The 21,701-nt window shown below is 45.6% G+C and overlaps 1 protein-coding gene across 1 annotated transcript in view; it reads right to left on the bottom strand.

Moving 5' to 3' along the window:
* Positions 1-2,312: 2,312 nt before the first annotated feature.
* Positions 2,313-21,701, bottom strand: part of LOC135903564 (venom carboxylesterase-6-like) — a 34,661-nt gene continuing 15,272 nt past the window's right edge. Inside the window, exons 3-10 of the mRNA XM_065433880.2 lie at positions 16,463-16,598; positions 14,589-14,774; positions 12,783-12,973; positions 11,372-11,519; positions 10,980-11,158; positions 9,120-9,294; positions 7,848-7,977; positions 2,313-6,586 (exon numbers count right to left, since the gene is read on the bottom strand). Coding sequence (XP_065289952.1) covers positions 6,211-6,586; positions 7,848-7,977; positions 9,120-9,294; positions 10,980-11,158; positions 11,372-11,519; positions 12,783-12,973; positions 14,589-14,774; positions 16,463-16,598 — 1,521 coding nt within the window. The 3' untranslated portion in view covers positions 2,313-6,210. The remainder of the gene's footprint in view (positions 6,587-7,847; positions 7,978-9,119; positions 9,295-10,979; positions 11,159-11,371; positions 11,520-12,782; positions 12,974-14,588; positions 14,775-16,462; positions 16,599-21,701) is intronic.

Here is a 21,701-nt window from a genome sequence, read left to right as displayed (position 1 = left end):
ATGAACGCGTCCGTTGAGACACTCCGTGCGCTTGTGAAGTGTTCGTGTATCTATGTGCCCACCGATATTTCGTTCTTGTTTTTTTTTAATTCTAGCCAGAGTAATGCATTTGATATTTTGAAACAGCTGGCTCTAAGAACTCGTGCCTTCTCATTTCAAGCGTCTAGTATAAAATAAAAAATAAGGATCTTTTATGAGGCCGTGACACTAGCCTGGTATAATTTCTCATAAGTGACCATGTTTATGCAGGTAAACTCACATGATATAATATCCTTTAGCAAATTATTCATATGATTCCTTCTTTTTCTCCCTTGGTAAACTTTGAAGGACGCTTAAGCTTCGCTATTAAGAGTAGAACGCGATAGCATTCAAAGATCCCTGTCTGCTTCTCACGCTTCCCCGCAACTGCAGCGTGTGTAACCGTAATTTTTACCGGCAAACGCTCGCGGTGAACGCTATGCACGAAGGCGGGCTTTCTTGTAGAAAAGCGGCCTCTTGCATGAGCCGTGATGCGCCGTTCAAGGAAGCGAGCGCGCCGTTCCGTGGACTCTGAGATTCTTGCGCGTCGGCGTGCTCAAATGGCGGACGCCGTCTCTGGTCCGTGCATTGTAGAAACGCTGAAAAAAGGAGTTTGCTTGAGTTCTCGCGTGACATAATTATGTTTTCTCGTATATTCAAATTAGAATCCGAGAGCTATCGTGTCTGTAGGTTGTGTGTGTGTCGTAGCTTACGATTTTTCTACGTATATTAGCTTGAGAAATTCAATTAGTTCAGTGAATTCTTGGCGTCTTATGAGCAGCCTGGGTATGTGTGGCTCGAATTTTTTTTTCCGTAGCGGCGAACGACGACAACAGATTTTTTTGGCCACGGACTCCTTAACGCTTTCGCGTTAAAAGGCGCGCGTCGCTGATGGGCACACTTACGGTGTGAGTGGGATTGGAGAGTCCTGGCCTGGAATTGTGCCGTCGAGTCTGCAACGCTGCTGCTGTCACCAGCGGACGCCGGCGGTGTACCCAGGGACAATGTCGGCTCGCATGCTATGGACAGCGTGCGGACATTTCTTCGGCGCGGTCACTGTTGCATGTACCATCTTGTTCGCGAAGCACGGGTTGATGTTAGACTATGCAACATGTTTCGCAGGAATATGTGGTGATATAAGGGTGGGGGGATGTGCGGATGCGCGACTGTCACGCGTTCCCTGAGATCTTGTTTTCCCGCATGGCTCCATCTCCTGCAGTGCGGCTTCGCCGCGTGGCCTGGCGCCCACGGTTGTCGGAGTGGTTGAAGCGCAGTACGAGAGATGGCGCGAGTGTTGCGCTGCGGCGGGGTTACTTGGGCGCAAGGGAGAACACGCTTGCTCTTGGGCGGCGGACCGGCGAGTGCGGCGGACGTCCCGCGCGTGCGTCGATTCATGCCTCTGCGATACCGTCTCGCGTGGCCGCCTTCGAACGCGCCACCGTTCGCGTGACAGTACGCGCGAACGACCAGGCGTTGGGATTCAGCATGGGGCGAACATATTAGCTCGTTATCCGGTCGCGGTGAGTCGGACTTCCAGATTTGTCGCGCGCCCATCGGCATGTTTTGTGGACATCAACTCGGCTAGCAGGCATTGATCTATGAAAGGTGCAATAAATGCCCTTGTGATTGTTTGCACTATACTGTGTTGTTGTTCCTTTGTCCCAAGAGTGGGTGTGAGAACCCCACAATCTTTACTGCTCGTGACTTGATATAAATGCAGGCTTATGCCTCAGTACCGAAGGCGAAAGTCAGCTGACCCGTATCGACACCGAAAAGAACCGCGAGCCGTGGCTTCGCGTACCACGACCAAGCGCCATCTTTATTTGCTTCTCATGCGGGCGGGCGCTCTCCGGGTTCTAGGCGTCGCTCAAGGGAGGGTGCTACGTATACACGTCGAACGGAAAACTAGGCCCGTACTCATTAAAGGAAGTTGTACAAGTCTGACCTGTTTCCAAGGTTGGGTAGTCGTGACGTTTGAGATATTAGCCAAGATGTCCGCAGCATTGGGAGCGTTCCGTTGGAAGTGGCGAACGAAAAGAACTCGGTGAATTCAGCCCGTCATTTTTTTCCCTGCCAGAGGCAAAGCTTTAGAGGCCGTCATCTGCGCCATTCGGAAAGTCGAAAGCGCAGTGACTGCGCTGAAAGTAGCCGTTGGCGAATATAAAGAACTGTATTCAGTCTGCAGCAATGTGTAGTGGTGTGGGAAAAAAATGAAATTTAGTCATTCTAGTTAGCTGTATACAGCAACTATGCGCTGCAGAAGGATCGCAGTTAAGAAGACCACACAAACGTCATTTGTTATATCTGACACCGCTTTATTATTCGCTGCAGGAAAAAGAAAGCAATACCTTACACAAGGATTACAGGTTATTATGAAGACGATGCGAGCGGTCCAGCCGCCAATCCCCTCTTCACTTTCAGTAGAAAAGAGCAGACACGCCATAATAGAGCAAAGCTGGCAGGGATTTAAATTTAGATTAGCATCCGCCAATTGGGAACCGGAGCAGAATTAATTAAGCATTGCTCTGGGACGACGTTACGATCATGAACGCGCGCACACACAAAAATAATGGCTGTCGTTTGGGAATACTCGTATTAGGTCATAGAAACGCTGGACCTGGCCGAAACTATATGCCATAGACTGTAGAGAATGTAATCACAGTAGGTATTCTGGGTCTGTCTAAGACAACGGGCAAAAATTCTAAAACAAACCATGAAGCTTTCAGCTTCCATTCTTTCAAAAGCCCCTCACCAGGCGCCACCGGAAATTTCGATTGTACGTTAGAAGTTGTACCACCCTATAGAGAGCGTCATGCTGCAAAAGATTTTGGAAAATGATTCATTAGTAGGCGAGATGAAAGCAAACTAAATGTAGTAAAGCAATGAGGCGAGAACGCGAATTACCCTCTCCACGATACTCTCTCCCATTGCGTTGCCCGAGAAACCGCAAGCGAAGCTGTTTTCCTATAGCTGCCTTTTCCCGCATCGCAGCCAAAAGTACACCTCAGCTTCTTTTTTTTCCTTTTTTTTACGCGGCGACCTCTGTTTCACGTAAACTCCATGGCCTCCGCTTTCTTTGTTTTCTCTCCCTTGTGTTTTCTTTTTTTCTTTTTTCACGTGGAGCATTAGCAGGAATCCCCGAGTTCGTGCTGCTGCCGCTGGTTATTTGTGCAGTGGAGACGCCGTAGATGTGGCCCGAAAGGCCACACGTACGACGTCACTTCGTAGGAAGGCCAAGTAGCCGACTCGAGAAGATGTGTTCTCTTTGGTTGAATTTGCAGTTGCTTTCGGTGGCATGCGTTGCTGTAATAAATGTGCACACACAATCTGCATCGCGTGATCTACGCCTCACGTGTATGTGCCACAATTTCCCAACCCTGTGAGAGGCCTTTTATTGAATAAATCGACGACAATAACATTCGACTGTCGATCCTGAAAGTTCAGAAGAAGCACATCGTTGGATTCAAGAGAAAGCAACAGCTAGGGGTCGAAATCACATTCGACGTCTTCATTTCAAATTCAGAAATTCTATCTTGTGCAGCCGCTGAGCAGATGTTTTCAATTATTTTGGAGATAAAGCTAAACTAACCGACTGTCGGAAGCATTGATTTGATTGAAGGCATCGACATTTCGCAAGAAGCTTGACAAAAATTGATAAATTAGAATTTCAGAAGCAAGTTTACAACTATAGCACTTCGCTAAGTGCGATAGGTATATAGATACTATCACATTTCTACAAGCTGCGCCTATTGACTGAACCAAGTAAATAAAATATATTAGTAAACAGCTTACATGAAATCGATATCATGCTTACATGGGCTTCGGGAAATTCGTGCCAAAAATTATTGACACGTTTCAGTGCGATCAAAGGTATATATTATCCACTTTTGAAATCCTAACTGATACTGTTCACTAATGTAGTTTTTGATTCCTCCCGAATCAATAGAATTAAAAGTTTACAGGGCATCTTTTTAGAGTTTTTTCTTTCACCACCATAAACTTTTGCAAGTTGGAAACCTAAAATTAAGCATTTGCTCCCAGCAGTCAGTCGATTCTGATTTTCTCTTTCATGTGTAACAAACATTAAAATGTGGCTTGCTTTCTTCATTTACACTTATACAGGACGAATCCCGGCCACGGCGGCCGCATTTCGATGGGGGCGAAATGCGAAAACACCCGTGTGCTTAGATTTAGGTGCACGTTAAAGAACCCCAGGTGGTCGAAATTTCCGGAGTCCTCCACTACGGCGTGCCTCATAATCAGAAAGTGGTTTTGGCACGTAAAACCCCATAATTTAATTTTAACACTTATACAGGAAGAAGCTTCTGCGCTGAAGCTCCCTCTTGTGCGCAAGTGCGAATTCCATGTCATTAAATTTGTGAGTGCTATAAGTGACACGGCTGTATGTCATATACAAGTAAAATGATATAAATACTATGTTCAGCGAAACCTTGAACGTGGGGAAAATAGCATGAAGATTAGCACTACCAAGAACACTTATAATACATAAACGAAATGTGCTTGATGACAGCAAAACATATTTTTCAAAAGAGGACACACATGATCGACGTAAAAACACGGACGGCAGCCTATAGTTCCAACAACATTGTAATGAATCGGCGAAAATTTATGCTGGCTCTCAGAGCTGGCACACAGGTGGATTTGAACAAAAGTTCGAATGCAAAAATATGATAACTAGCTATGAGAGCCGGTAATTCAGCCAAAGGCACTCGTTAAACAACAAACTCTTATCACTCCTCACTAACGCTTCGACGTTTGCAATAAAAACTGCTAGCTCTAACACGACCTCTACAGAAAGGCTTCATTAGGGACAATCGTAAACAAGCGGTAATCATATATTTCGCCACAAAGCATCAACACAACCTACCGACGAATGATGACATCGAGGATGACTAGATATTGTTTCGATTGATTCAATCATTATTCAAAGAAAGAAAGTATGACACAGAAATACAGCCAGGTAGATGACGTTACCAGCTTCTTTCAACACATCGAAAGTGTAACAACTTTTGCAACGAGGATTAGTATCCCATCCACACGACGGGAGAAGTCTTGATTTCCGTGCCGGATGGAGTACCATTTGACTACACGTCACTGATTGCTGTTGGCAGCATCTAGTCCACGACGTACGCGGACGGAAAATGCTGAGGCATGCCTGACATGCGGATATCAGCAGTCAAACTCCGCTAATTTGTCCTAGAATTCCTTGTAAGTCTGGCAACAGGTGCTGTTGCGTTGCCAGAAAGACCATTTTTGAGGAGACGAATACTCATCATCATCCAATTTGGACAAAACAACATACATCGCTGTCAACAGCCCTTTCTTAGCGACATCCATGTAGACGCTACTCTCAAACCAGTCTACCGCTAGCATTCGCGAAGAGTGTGGGGTAGGTAATAAAAATATGTGTCCAGCTCCGCTGTCTGCTCGCCAGGGCCGTCGTACGGATGCTCTTCGAAGTCGGCCGATCTACGGAACTACTGTCTGCGGAACAGTCTGTTGTGCGGGCACAGGATGATATGGGAAGACGTAAATTTATAACATGGTCGTCGGACAACGTCTACATAAAAGACTGGGTCAGGTGCAGGCCGACGAGGTGTGACGCTAACACAGCCCTTCTGCGCGATGGCGTCACGTTACGCCACTCAGGCGGGAAAAAAGTCACGCAGCAAAATTGCATGACATTTGACCGATTGGAAGTAGGGCGATCGTGGCATTAACTGTTAGCCGTCACACTTTCGACGAAGCTGGCGTGCGAGACAGATACTATTTAAAAAAATGGTAATGTTCCAGCAATCTCAAACCGGCGCCCCACAGGCGTTACGCTTATGGTCTGGGCGCCTGAGTGCCGCCTCTGAACGGCAGTGAAGTGTGCTAAGCACGACTATGAAAACAGCGTAAGTCGCTAAATGCATCGACTGTGAATAGCCAAGGCGACGGCTTTGCGAAAACGAGCTCACTTCTTCGTATGAAAAGAAAGTATGAAAGATGAGGGTGGTAAAGTAGCTGTGAGGGTAGTTGGGTGCCGACGCATTGCCTTAGTCGAGGCACTCTGGCCATTTCGTTGGAATTTCGCTCCTGCCCCACAGTATTTCATTGCACGCATGTTTCTCTTTAGTATTTCGTCGGGCAGCCACGTACGTCGGCCGGAGAACAGTGGTAACCGCGGCCCTACAATTTCACGTCCTGCGTCACAGGTCGAAACTCGACGCCCTCTCGAGAGTTGAGCTTCCTCGACCTCTGCTTCTGTCTCCGGTAGACGAAGAAAGCTGCCAGCAGCCCGACGATGATGAGCACCAGCAGCACGACGAGCGTGGTGGTTCCCCAGGTGGCCGCCTTGAAGTGGGTCGCCTCGCGCGCGTTGTGGTACGATGCCCAACTGGTGCGGTTCAGCTCCAGGTGCAGGTCGGGCACGAAGTAGTTCCAGAAGTCCATCTCCTGAGGACGGTACGGCACGCTGTCGGACAGGCCTCCAGGGTACGTCAGCGACATGTTGGTGTACTGGCGCAAAGCAGGGTTGATGGGCTGCAGAATTCCACCGGGGGCCCTGCGTGGCGGGCATTGTTCGTTAACGAAGCGCAAATCGAGCCGGCATTGAGAGCAGAGCGCGTAAATGCCGCGGCAGGGTGTACCACGATGGCGCTGCTCAGTAATTTAAATAAATTTTGGGGTTTGACGCGCGAAAACCATGATCCGATTTTGAGGCACGCCATTGTTGGGGAGCTCCGGATAAATTTTGACTATCTGGTGTTCTTTAATGGGTACCTGATGCACGGTACACGAGCGTTCTGAAGTATGAAGGTTTGCATTGCCGTAAACCTAGTGAGTTTACTGATTAGCACTATGGTGCTGACGGTGATTATACAGTAGGCGTAAAGTGAGAGCCGTGAAACATGTTTTTAGGATGTAATTAGTTCTCTGCTTCACCGGGATAACTAACACCAGGATAGCATCCTAAACCTGAAGCAGGTCAGTCGGTAAACAAAGAGTATTTCATAATGGGACATTGCGATTGCGCACGCTGCACGTTGAGCGTTGCAAACAACACGCCTGTCAAAATCATTAAGGCTAAACCACGAAATCTGATTCAATTTCTGACCCAGGATAACTGAGCGAAAGGGCAACATTTGACAAAATGAGCGGCCAGAAAATGTAGCTTCATAAATTTTTTAAACAAGGTTTTCTCAGTTAGAGTGTGTTATGTTGCCAGGTCTCGATTTAACAAAGATTTCATTATGGGCTAATAAATGCCGCACGTGTTTGTAATTATGTATTACAACATGTTAAAACAAAGCTTGTTGGCAGAGTGAATGTTAAGGATTTGTCACGAGAAAAGTTGGATGAACATCCCAATGACCAGGGTGCGCCTAGTTAATACGAATTAAAATGCTTTTATTGCAACTTTACATTGTCTTTTGTCGAAATATATTGCTAGAGCCGACTGTATGTACAGACTGTGTTTGTCATTTCTTTCGAAGCATTCCTTGAAAAAGTATTTCCAACCAAACAAGCCTCACAATTATGAATAACCCTAGTTCGGTAATATTTTAGCGAGGCTATTCATGCAACCGCGAAACAATGGTGTTAAAAATATATTTATCACCTAATAATAGAAAATAGAGTAAGGAACAAGGAAAGAAAGAAAAACAAGAAGCCTTGCTCTGTTCCTAAACGCCGTAATTATTTTCCCATCCTTTCCAGTGCCGCGTATTTTCAAGACGGATCATCGCCTAACTCGGGTTAATACGGTGGCACGTCACGTTCAAACCACTCGACCCTGCATGCGCCAAAGACACGACTGAACTCACTGTCCGTTGATGAAAGCCATGAAGAAAGTAGTCATGTAGCCAACAATGAGAGGGTCCCGCACGGTATCCGTCGTCAGCGCCAACCCTTCAGTGTTGACTGTGTAGAGCATGTCGTCCATGTATGTCGCCCCTGGGTGTGGAAATCGAGATGTCACCAGCGTTAATCACATATGTGAGCCTGGTAAGAATCTTGTCATCCACCAATACTGCAGATGAGCTGAATAATTTACGCCGCCGGAATAGTTAGGCCACACTTGTGAAGCAAACAGTATTGTAACTTTGAGTGCGATGAAATAATGAACGCAGGACCGGCGCTAAACTCTTCATACTGTGGTCTGCATACCTAACAGTCGTCTGTAATTAAGCTTCCTTGCTGAATCTTGCGTCAGAAAGCATACCCTCTTCTTGCATTAGCTAACTGCGGTAATGTAGGACTTTTTCAGCAGCCTTCATGAATACGCGCCCACATGCAGACGGAAAGTTGTCAGGGCCGGAATCATTTATCTACCACGACGCGCACACGACGTACACACAGCAACAACTTCACGGTAACGTGCGCAAATGAAATAGAAGTGTGCCTAAATGTATTATCAGGGTGAATTAAGGGTGCTTAACTGATGTTGCAGTTGTAGGTAGGCGCCGAGCCACAAGCCGCGTCAATTCCATCCTGGAATCCCCGCCCTCCTGACACTCCCCCTTTGCATCGCAGCGCGTTCTAGCTTTTCCCGGAGAAGGTGAAGCGATGTAAAACGCTCGAGAGGACTTCGACGTTACCGTAGTTTGAATGATTCATTCGTCGAGTGTGTTTACGGTTCAAACGCAACACTGCGGCCATGAGGAACACGTTTGGGGCGGCTTCAGATTAATTCCAGCAGCCTGGGGTCCTTTAACCTGCCCCTACATGTAAGCACAGCGAGCGTTTTTGCAATTCGCCTCCATCGAAATCCTGCCGCAGCAACCGGGATTTAAACCCTCGACCTCGTGCTAAGCAGCACAACACCACAGCCACTCAGCCCCCAACGGGGGTTATTTTCGTGGTGCTGATTGGGGCTGGTGCTCCTGGTAATGTATGGCGTTTCGGTGATGATTGCTGGAACGCCCTAGTCGGGTAAAGTATCTAAAGAAATGTCAACCTATAATCAAATAGATATGTTAAATAAAACGCCGCTCTTGTCCTCTAGCTTTCTAGACCACTGTCAACGTGCTTGACCATATGGCATATGCAAGCGTAAGAAAAAGGAGGAGTGAGAAAGAAGGTAGGTTGTGCCTCACCGTAAAGCTCTCTGGAGCCCATCTGGAGGTTAGCGAAAGTCCTTGGAGCATTAGGTATTCCGAATATGTACAAGAAAGCAGGGTTTGGAGACGTATACGAGGTACTCTGTAGAAGCCGCAGGTGACCCGACAGAGCCATTTCGATGGGAGCACCAACAAGAAAGTCCGTGAGCATCTGTTTGACAGAAAATAAATTGTAAAAAGAAAAGTTAATCCGATTCCGGTTGGTGAAAGGACCAGTAATTAACAAGCAGGTAGTAGTAGTCGTAGTAGTAGTATTAGTAGCAGTAGTAGTAGTAAGAGTAGCAGTATAGTAGTAGTAGTAGTAAGTGTTTTATTTGCAGTAAGCAATATACAAAGCTCACTGCAGGGGCAGGGGCCAAAGGTAATCAAGCCGGACAAATGTCTCTAAATCTATAACCTACATGAACAGAGTGAGAGAATAATGGTAAACAATGTCCATTATAGCCAGCTTCCCAATAACACCGGTACATCGTCTGATCAGATTATTTTATAACACATTACTGTGGCTTTTGTCAGCACATAATCGCCTGCTTCAACATCACCATCACCACCACCACCACCACAAGCAAAGTGGATACAATTTGTGGATTGAAAGTACAATAGGGGATTAAGAGTGGAACAAAGTGGAACAAAGTGGACAAAGTGGACAAAGTGGACGATTTCTGGTCTAAGGCACATTCTCTTTTTTCAACAAAAATGTTGCGTCACATATTACGATACGTTGCGTCCATGTTTGTGGCACAAGAAAGGCTGTTTCGGTCATAAGAAATTCATAGGAAGAGATTTGCGCGTATGTTGTTGTGTATATCATTTTTTTCTAGTCTTCTTTGAGCTGCAAGCACGAATAGACAAATACTAGTTGAACTTAAGATGGAGTTTTAGCTCAAAGACGCCTATACAAGTACATGGGAAAGGAGAAATCTTTTTTCTCGGCAGCTACTGCACTAAATTTGATGAAGTAGGCTGCATTTCAAAGAAGTTAAAATTTGGTGACTATTGCAAGCGGAATTTTTATTTAGGCTCTCAACTTTTTTATAAAGGTTGTCGAAAATTGGAAGCGTTTTTCAAAACGAGACTAACAAATTTTGAACTGTGGAACTTAGTATTGAAATATGATATCTCCCTTATATACATCGCATCTAATAGTACATCTAAAGCGGACAAAATTGATGTATTTTGCATGGCTCATAAGTACACAACTAATGTGTGCGTAGGAGTTTTGCAATACCCTTGTAAACATACTAGCAAATTCTCGTAAGAAATATATTAATGCATCAAATTTGTCTGTTCTGGATGTTATAACGGATGCACTCTACAGAACTACGATATCTCTTCCTGGTGCAGAGTTACGGATGTGTAAACTCTTTGTCTCTATTTCCTTTTTTCAAACATGAATGTTCAGCAATTTCTACAAAAACATATAAGTCCTAAATTAGAATTCCGCTTCCAAAGGTCACTCGAATTAAATTTTTAGCGAATGCAACACATTTCATTGAAATCTGGTTAGGTTGTATCTCAAGAAAAAGCATATCTGAGTTTTACGTATATATGAATAGGCGACATCAGAGTTGACAACGAGTTAAAGTTAATGCAATGCTGTGCACTAACTGAGGCACAGTATTGCAAATGCGGCGATTGTCTCCTGGTGAAATGCTATGATTACCCGGCATCCTGTCAGAATAGCAACGAAGAGAATACTTTCCGAGATGTTTCGTACAGTGAAATCTTTTGAATTCCAGGACGTTACGGTGTCTGCCGGTCAATACGTGCTGAGCCTGAATCAAATGCTTTTGTAGAAAGCACTGAGAAGAAAGAAAGCGGGACGAAACTACGTACGTTGATGGTACTGATCGCGTTCCGCGTGGCGTTGGAAAGATTGCTGCGTGGCCTGTAATACTGGAACCTCACGGCTGCCGTGACGCCAACACGTGAGTCCTCATCGTCGAAGAATTCGTTCAGGTAAGTTTGCACTATGTGGTCGACGCTTTTTGGATTCTCCACTCGGTTTATCCTCTCTGAAAGGTAAAATGCGATGCCATGTGTGCACAGATAGTAAACAAATACGTGCATTCAAAACGCTTGATTACACATTACACTGGCCAGGTTCAGTATGCCCAGACCCCGTGAAAATTCGGAGGCCGAAATTAAGCCTATCCCAAGGGTGAAATAAGTCACAATCATGATTTCATCAAATGAGAAAAACTAAACAAAACATATGTTGCTCTCACCAAAGTAGCGAAGCGATCCGGCGTTCTTCGTGTATCCGTATATCGTTGGCTTCGGCGTGAACCGACCTTGGCAGAACATCATCCGGGGGTAGTTTGGCAGGAACGCATTCTTAGTGACGTTCGCGTCCACGATAGGCCAAAATCTTATCTGGAGAGAGCAAAAAGGAGGAGGCAGGACGGTCATGATGAACGAACTTCAAGTTCCAGCAATTTTCATGAAAACAATTGGAACATGGATGAGAAGGACCTGTGCTATCCATCTTCGTAACTGTTACCCACCATCACCAGCATTTATTGTGCTCCCATTCCATCGGCTACACGAATTCACGTCAATTGCAAGGAAATGGAACAAGTAGAAAGAAAAGGTATAGAAGATCAAGCATGTTGAAAAAGTCATTCCCTAAATGCACTACGTCCATGCTGAAGACTAATATACTTTTTTAATTGGCGAATTTATTCCACAAGTGCAGAATATGCACCAAAATTTATGAGAGGGACGGCAGTTGTCGATACACAAGCATTTAAACGATGTTTAGGGCAAAACAGCCGGACCAATTTTAATGCGGTCGCGTTAGGAGAGTGAAAAGGAGAAAAAGCGCATGCGTGTGAATTGTGTGGGAAACCGCTCTCGTGATTGTGGTTTGCTTCAAACCACGAAGAAGATGGACGTGCGCCGAGTGAACTACTAAACAACACTTTGCATTGTGGCGACGGCAGTTTAAATCATGTATCCGGGACCTCAAAGATTTGCGACGTAATGCTAATACATTTCGCTCGCCTTCACCACTAAATTACCACTAAAATTTTTGTTATATCCTGTTTTTTTCTTATTTTTCTTTTTTACGGCAACAGTGTAGTTGTTTGTAGATCGTACATTGTAGGAGCTGGATCGCAGCATGGCCATAATATGTGCTGTTCCGTGTAAGAATTCGATGGTCAAAACATTTCAGGCTTGCCTCTCAGGCCTGCCTCTTGGCTCCCATGTCGGTCATTTCGAACGTTTCTCTTTGCTCACTTTTCCTTACTTCCGTCCTTTCGCGTCGCTTTTTTTACATTCTAAAGAAATGACATGCGTGTCTGGGCATGGTTTAGCGTGTGACTTTGACCCGCCGTGGTTGCTTAGTACGTGTGGTGTTGGGCTGCTATGCACGAAGTCGCGGCGGCCGCATTTCGATCGGGGCGAAATGCGTAAACACCCGTGTACTACTTAGATTTAGGTGCACGTTAAAGAACCCCACGTGGTTGAAATTTCCGTAGTCCCCCACTACGGCGTGCCTCATAATCAAAAAGTGGTTTTTGCACGTAAAACCCCATAATTTTTTTTTTAGTGTGCGTGACTTCCCCATTGTTCCCCATTGCAGGCACAGCTACACACACAACAGAGCGTTGGGCGCATAATGGTCGTCCGCACCTGTTCGTGATGCGCCTTGTCGACGAGCTTGACGGCGTCGATGGCCCTGAGACAGGCGATGAGCGATGCGCCGTCCTCCTGGCCGCAGCCCACGGCGCGTCCCAATTGACGGGTGTTCCTCCACGCGTTGGTGATCGTCGCTTCCGGGCTGGCGGCCGAGCCACCCGACATTATGGCCCGAGAAAACAGAGCTACGAAAGAAAGAAAAAGCGGGAAATTTTAGCACTGCCGGCCAGGACAAAAATCCCGCGAAGGAAGTAGGCTACAGAGAACATTTTCTTTCGTAATTTATGGCGTCTTAGTTCTGGATATAACGCAGAAATCACGTAAAACGCATAGGCAACACATTGCCCGGTGGGGAGGGTGGGGAGGGGGTGAGTGCAAGGAGAGGGTAGTGCCACCAAACTTCCCAAACTACGTCCTTCCCTCCGTGGTCCCCATGGGAAACATACAATTATGCACTGTTCGCAAGAGGGCTCCTGAGCGTTGCACATTTGTCCAAAAAACTGTGGCATCTCAGAAGCAGAAACAAACAGAACGCCGACCGAAGTTCTGTTGTCACAAGGGTTGACATTTCAATTTCCACACGGAACATTCTTCACTCTCGGTCATTGTAGAAATGAAAACGAAGTGCAAACAAAGCACATGTGACATTTCCCTAGAGGGGTGTACCAGCCTGTTCTAGGCCAATCCCACTTAGTCGGTTTGTGCCAGTCTTTGAGGCCATCGTGATCGTGATCGTCGTCACCATCGTCGTCATCTACAGTGCGGATATAGAAAAATAGCACATCGGCAGGTTGGCATGCATCTTGCACACAGCTAGTCAAAATTGTGTTCTTTGATTACTACCAACTAAAACCCAATCCATGATTGTCCCTGTATATGCGCTCATATGGGACGGCTTCAAGCCTTCTTGATTTATCGCAGGTCATTTTCATTCTTGGAATATTTGGCTGCATTAAAGAACCTCTGAACGTGATCATTGTTCCCCACGAGTAGTTTTGACGCGAAAACACGATGCTTGCCTCAATGAGAGCCATCCACTACTATATCTGCCATGCAAATTTCGCTGATGTTTCCCTCTAGAAATGTATGGTTTTGACAATGATTAATGTGCTGGCAGAAGGCGGGACCGTAAAATTCCATAAAATAATTAAACTATGCATCGCTGATGCATTCAAACGACCAATCGACCAACCACCCTAGCTCACTGACTCGGGCACTCTCTCATGCGCCATCCTATATAATGTCACGTGGTAGTGATGGTGAAGAAAGCAGCAATACGGTGGAATACAAACTAGCTTTTATTGGGCGAACCTGTGCCCACCAAAACAGGCTAGACTTATAGCGTAACGATAGCGGCGAACACGGTCGGCGATCGTCGGAAATCTGATCAGCGGGTCAAGCGCGTCGGCTTTTATACAGCAGTCGTCGAATGTTCCAGACTAATCGTCTGTTCCAGACCCGCGTGCCTTCCACAAAGTTCTACGCCATTCACGTCAGGTGATGAAATCAGATAACACAAGGTTCGGCGACAACAGACAGCGGATAAAAGCATCGATAACTTTCCAGAAACTTCGGATACATGCAGGCGTGTCCCAAGCTGTGCGATTACATTTGTTAGGCGGCGAAACGTGGTTGCCCGATAAAGATAAGTGCACGTGTCAATAAGGTTTTTCTGTCTGTCTGTCTGTCTGTCTGCCTGTTTGTTTGTTTGTTTGTTTGTTTGTTTGTTTGTTTGTTTGTTTGTTTGTTTGTTTGTTTGTTTGTTTGTTTGTTCAGCGCATCACACTAGGGCTCACTTACCCGACGACGCAGCATTGAGAATGTGGAACGACACGGACATTGCTCCGGCGCCAAAGCCCATGAGTGTCACCTTCTCCGGGATCCCTCCGAAGGCAGCGATGTTGGACTTGACAAACCGCAACGCCATTTGCTGATCCCAGAGTCCCATGTTTCCCTTCCCGTTCTCGTCTTCTGTGCTCAGGAAACCTAGAAATGACGAATAAGAAGGGCTTACTGTCTGATCTGCTCAGGCACTCACCCGCGGGTTTCCTGCGCTCAACGCTGAAGGATTGACCAACACTGGTCGAACGAGGGGTGCAGCTGGACCGAGTGTAAATCTTATTTGTTTAATCACTGTGTGATCACTTCAAGCCTTCACCTTCATGTGCACCTTTGTCTTGCTTGGAACGCGGATGAATATAGTGGCACATACAGAGTGCTGCAGATAGTTAAAAAAAAACTCTTTCGCCTCCCTTTTCATTTCTCCCTGAACAGAGCAGCAAGCTAAGAATGTCTGCCTGAAGACGTCCTAGGTCGCTATGATGCATACATTCTGTTCGGTGGATTCTATTTATTTCTCATCGTCTACCATTCAAGACATGGTTGATCCGAGTGGTGACGCGGGCGGAGCGCCTCTCGCACCCTGACGAAGCGTGAAAAGTAATATCATTGGCATAGAATCATCACGCAGGTCCCGTTCCAGATGTCGGTTTCCTAAATAAAAACTCCACTTCCTTTTTCACCGCGTAGCTATATTTTCGCCCATATTGTGGGGATAGTGAATAAAAAAAGCTTTATGACGGCACTTATCTGGCTCCCACATCGCCGCAATCTCGCTGCACCATTTCACCTGTCATGTGCGTCACTATGCTATAATATTCTAAAAAATTCCTAAAGAGCTTTCCCAAACACATTTCCCAAAGTCTTAAATTTATTCCTGCTTTGCAACACTTGCGCTCATCATAAACCTCAAAATTTCTCAGTCTCATCAGTTCGCTAGTAGCCTGCCTTTTTTAGAACGCGTCGGTCTTTGCATTGTAACCATTTTCGTGTTCTACTGAACCACTATTTTTCTGTTCTACACGTTACATAACTGTCTGACCTCAATTGTTATTCCTCGTGCCTTAAGCTAGATAAACTTTTTTTTATCACGTTCTTTCATGACCCGCACTAGTCTTTTTATTATATATTCGTACGGGTTTTACATGGAGTACCATGTGGTTATATGTTGTTTGAGAAAGTGGTCAGTCTACATTCTTTATTTACAGGACTTTTCACATATTTCACTCTCGGCGAATTTTGTCCACACATGCTTCAAACGTTGTTCTCCTTTTTCTGATACTTCCGCTTGCGGCATAAGAGAGAAAACAAATAAAGTACAATGATAGCCAAAGATAGTTCTGAATCGCCGTCTCCCAAAGGAGTCCAAAGAACTGAACTAAACAAAATTACAAGATAGTGAAGTCCTCTGCATTACGAAACGTCGCACGAATATGCCATTTCTTTCCTGCATTACTTCGGACTTCAATTCCTTCGTGACCTCTCAACGTCGCTTTTGACATCGTGTTATTGAGTGCTGTTACATTAAAATGCTACAGCGCGAAGCAACACGGGTAAGTAAATGTCAGGAATAGAATAACACAAGTTGAAACACTTTTTCTTTCTTCATCTGCGTTTCTTTCAGCTTTTCTTTTCCAGTATGAACAAGCACCAACTGACCTGCCTGTGAATTCTACAGCACCAGTCATTAAACTGGATCCCTCTATGGGTCATTTACTCAATGAGGAAAAGAAAGTGCAAAGCACGGGATAAAGCGACGAGCGGAGCAAAAACGTCAAAGAATGAACGCCACCTTCAGCACACGGAAACGCTGTGGTGGCACCTTACAGGCTTACCGAAAACACCGAGTCTGTAGTTGACGACCACGAAGATGTTTCTTGATCCAAAGTCGTAGCCTGGTTTGATTTCGTCTTTGCCACCGCTTTTGAAGTCGGGCCCCGGAAGAAAAACCACAACTGCAAGCTTTGTGGCCTGAAATTTATATTGCAGAGAAACATAAGTCACTTTGCTTGGTAGAACTGGCAAGATACCTTGATTATATGATCATCAGTGGGTTGCTGACAGTCCAGTAAGTAATATTGTTTCTCTACAGTGTCAAACAGTCCATGCAGTTCGGCACGTAGTTGATAGAGTGACAAAGAACTATGACGAAGAAGTGAAAAGAGCCCTTCCGTGGAATTGGCAATTAGCTAAGTCACTGGCAAAAGCGGCACTTTACACGGCACTAGCACCAATGAACACGCGGCGGCCGTTGAACGTGCTGAAGTGGAATAGTGTACGACTGTCTCTTGTTTCTCAGAAACCACATACAGCGCAATTGATTCTTCATGAAGTAGGCCCTCATGTTGAGTGATCCTTGTATTAAAGCTAGATTTCAAGGACTACCGAAACATTAGCGCAGCAAATGGGCCTTGGTAAAGCACCTACAAATCTTTCCTGTGCAACACATCAAGCGTGTGACGTATCTGTCTTGCTATACTGTGGCCACGACAATGGGGATATTCGTCATCTGCTCCCCGAGTGTTCTGGGCATGCCAAGCCCGTACGGCGTCTCGAGCGGCAACGTCACGAGATTGATCAAAATCGACTTTTTCTAACTTGCCAAACTGACGGTCCCATGGTCATCGAAGGTAGTACAGCGGAAAGCATTAATGTGCTTGAGCGTTTCTTTTTCTTTTTTTGAAAAGGAGGCAGGGAGGGGAGGAGGGGGGTGGAGGACAGACATACTCAAAACGTACTAGGCACTTCACTGGTGCATATTACATATCTGTTGCAGCGCCTAAATATACGCAGGCAAGAACAAGAAACAAAGCACGAGCTCTGACTCTCAAGTGAAGATTTCATTGAAAATAAAGAAAGTATAGGCTAATTGCAAAACACGAAAACAAAATATAAGGAAGCCGCGGTCAGATACATGAAGGCGAATAACTTCATCCTGCAGTTCGTCCGAAAAACGTCGCAGCGTTCGTTTCTCGCCTTCGTCTGCGTCTTTTCGCGCTGCAACAAATATGTTACCGAATCAACTCACTCAGCTTTCGAACCTGCTCAATTTTACATAATGCATTGTGCCCCTAATGAATGTGCTCTCTGGCACTGCACGCAGCGCTGAATATATCGTCGTGTACAGCAGAGCCCACTTTCACTTTCTGTACCTGTATGCACGTATTATCTCATATGTGTGTCATCCTCGCCTGTGTGTGCTCTCTACAGCACAGCCCGTTTTCACCGTTTTATCTGTCAACGCATATTATCTCACCTGCATGTTACGCTTATCTGTGCGCCTATACATATTGCACCACATCGCAGCCTCATCCCTTTGGGACTCAGCTCATCCCGTTCTTGGACATTTCACATCATCATAAGTTCCTTTATATCTCGGACTACATCGTGATTTCGTTTTCTTTAGCTGTCTTTGCGCTGATATTCTCAACCCGTAACGTTTTACTTTTTTCTTGAAGCTTACCCCAACGGCATAGTTGCTTGAGTATAAGCGTGGAGGTCCCTCTCATGTGTACCCGCCGTGGTAGCTCAGTGACTATGGTGTTGGGCTGCTGAGCACGAGGTCGCGGGATCGAATCCTGGCCGCGGCGGCCGCATTTCGATGGGGGCGAAATGCGAAAACACCCATGTACTTAGATTTAGGTGCACGTTAAAGAACCCCAGGTGGTCTAAATTTCCGGAGTCCTCCACTACGGCGTGCCTCATAATCAGAAAGTGGTTTCGGCACGTAAAACCCCATAATTAAATTTTTTGTTTCCCTCTCGTGTATCGAGTGCAGTAAAGGCTTAGCGAACATATCGCGCTAGAGAGAGTACCTATAACGATCTGTATAATCCGTTCGCAGGTTGGCAGCTTTCTCTAGTAGCACTCGTTTCTGGGCAGTGTCGTGACAGGCGGTGAACTTGCGCTGTAGAAAGCCTGAAGCAGCACACCACCTATACTGTCATTTTCTTTCTCTTCCTCGCCAATATCAAAAGAAGGCGCCGTCACCGTCGTAATGGGCCCTGAACCTCGCTCTTTTCCTTTCATTTCAATAAAAGAAAAGGGAACCCAGCGCCTTTAAAGAAAAGAAAGTCTTTCGCCGAAAGCAAACTTTTCGAGCTGGCATTTTACTTTTTGAAACGTGTTTGATGGGGGCAACTATTCGTGAACAAATCGCATGGTCGCGTGCCGCGACACAAATTTTCAGTATTGTGTGTGTGTAGGGGGGTGGGGGGGGTGTATTCTGTAAGAGTCCACCTAATGAACTGTCAATTTCGGCTGCTGCTTATTGGCTCTTTGCTCATACAGCTGCATCCAATCAGCAACGGCCGAAATGGACAGTCCACAATGCGGAATCTTACAGAATACCCCCCTGATCCCTTGGTTTCGGTAGCTTTCCGCAAGTTGTGGCGCCTTCATACCGTGGACAAGCTGAGGTCGGCGAGAAACGCCTTTGTCGGAAGCTATCGGTCACTGTTCTGCGCAACTGCCCATGCCGTGATATCCGGGCTGCCACCTCTTAAGATAAGCGCAGCAATGCAGCCCGGACAGCTCTCGCCCCGCTCTTGTCCCTCGTGTATATATATATCTATATATATATATATATAAGTGTGCCGTCAGAGAGATATTTGCATAAATGCTTTCGGACCACAAGAGGGGGGGGGGGGGGGGCATCAAAAGCAAATACAGAACAAAAGCAAACCATCGAAGGCGATATTCTCAGTAAATAGACGAGCGGAGATATATCGACAGCGCGAAATGGCTGCCACGCCAAACGTATCATCTCCTAGGCAGATAACAAAAAGGGTTCAAGCCGTTAACGATAACGAAAGAAGGATCCCCTTCGCGGAAAAGCGACTCCTGAAGGTGTGCCAAGACGACGCATACGATTCAAGCGTAAATTGACGAAAGCTGTCTCTATGTACAATCGCTGTCTCTACAGGCCAATGTCGTATGTCTAGAAGTACCAATCCAGGACATTCTTCTAGAATCTATCGGCTTCTAGAAAGTTTAAGCAAAAACGAATACTTCAACTACAACAAAAAAAGAAAGAAAAAAGTGTGTGTGTGTGTGGGGGGGGGGGTATAACAGTAACGAACTGTTCGTAAAGAGTTATCAAAGAATAAATCACAATTTTATGCATGACCGTCGCAGATGTTCTATTTCTAACAACCTGAAGAAGGACACAAATTAGGGCGGCAAATTTAACAACCTCTACGCATGATTTGTCGTAAAACATCAATGGCAAGTATAACAAATGCCGCAACAGTGAAACTTCTTGGCCTCACACAGTACCATAGAAATGGGACGTGAGCAGAATTAAAAATATTTCTGATTACACTTTGTCTTTCTTCTCATTGCTGCGTTTTCAACAGTGTCCTAAGTTACTCCCCATCGCTGACGCAACGCGCTAGCACGGGAATAGATACTTCCGGAATGTCACAAGGCGTTTAAAGACTGCCCTCCCTATTGGAGAATCCTACATGCTCTGAACCATATTGTTGCTTGTTCCAATATTGTTGACATAGGCAGCTGCATGGGCACATTGCACCTGTTTTTTTTTCGTAATTGGAACGTTCCTGTAGCTGTTTTGCGTGGAATCGTTTGGTAACATGCATGCACAGTAGTTCAGCAGAAAGCATTGTGGCTAGCAGCAACGTTATATAAATATAAATCTCCACAGGATACACAGAAAGATGACGAAATAGCATGGAAGGTATGGTCAGTTGGCTACCCTACACTTAAGAAGGAGTAACGGGGAGTGAAAGAGCGGTAAAGAGAAAATACAGGGGTTCATGTCAATTAAGTGCAGTAGACGAGGCGGAGCGCGCGTGTGCAAAGTCGGTCGCTCAAGCCAGTTTGCAAGCAGTTCGCCAGTATGTGATAGTGTGGTCTTGGGTTTTGTGAGGATGCGGTTGGAAGTATTTGTTCCCGGCTACTGGATTTCACTTCTCAAAGAACACTGCAATACGATCGAGCCGCCTACAACTCGCCTCAAAGCTGAGGAATGTAAGTGTTGAAATGAGAAAGAGCGCATGGTAAGACAGGCGCAAGATCGATTAAGAAATGCTCAAACATGTACAAGAATAAGCAGTGTTAGTAAAGCAATAGACTTTGTTAGCTGGTGGACATTCATGATTGTATTGCGCTTAGTATGTCCCTGACGGAAGAACTAAAGAACGAAGATAAAAGACTAAATAGTGGACATGCGTACGTACGCATTTTTTTTTCTTTTATCCTCGTTCTTTAGTTCTTCTATAAGTGTAACTCTAAGTGCAATACAATCATGAGTGTTAGTAAATGAGACGCGCATACACAATTGATGCTTTGAAGTTTTGTCAGAAGTAAAAAGAAGCCTCAGAATGCACATAACACATTGCTTTCGACGTGTGGGAAGGCAACGGTCAAAAACTGGCAAAAATGAATTCAGTGTGCTGCATTTTTCCAAAATATTGCCAGCGTAAAGTATGCACCTGTGTAACCAACTGGCGCGCAAGTAAACACGACTGTAACGTGGTGCCATGTTTGTCAAGAAGGAATGAAGAACGAGGATATGGCGTGCATAGCTGCGTTCTAGTACGGTATCATCTAAACAAAAGCACGCGAAACGCGGTAATAAAGGTCGTTAAAATTTCAGATTACGTTGACGAGGACTGAGGCAGATTGCTTGGCCACGCAATAGGTCTAAGCGAAAAGTACGTCGTAAAGAACGCGACGGGGAGGCAAGCTGAAGGCAATAACAGACAAGGTCGTTCATAAAAGAAAACAGTGGAAGGGATTTTGCGAAAATGGAGGATTTGGGCAAGGAATCAATAACACAAACGGTAAACTAATAACGATAGAAGGAACATATCAAGAACGACAGCTTCGAATGAAAGGTTAGGCAGAAACCATCAGCGGATGATTCTCAAATAAAGCGATAGCGTCCCGGTAAACATGCGGAGGTGCGCTTCTGGGGTCACTTATTTCTTAGCAGTGTTGATTAATACTACGAGGCATGTGGGTGTTGTGAGTTTTCAATGCCTCCAGTATCTGCTAGCGTTAATAGCCCCATTAAGAACTTTGCGAGGACACATTTAATGCTCTGGTATG

This window comes from Dermacentor albipictus, chromosome 1, assembly GCF_038994185.2.
Source record: "Dermacentor albipictus isolate Rhodes 1998 colony chromosome 1, USDA_Dalb.pri_finalv2, whole genome shotgun sequence".
Classification (NCBI taxonomy): Eukaryota; Metazoa; Arthropoda; class Arachnida; order Ixodida; family Ixodidae; genus Dermacentor; species Dermacentor albipictus.
This window is presented reverse-complemented; position numbering and strand designations above follow the sequence as displayed.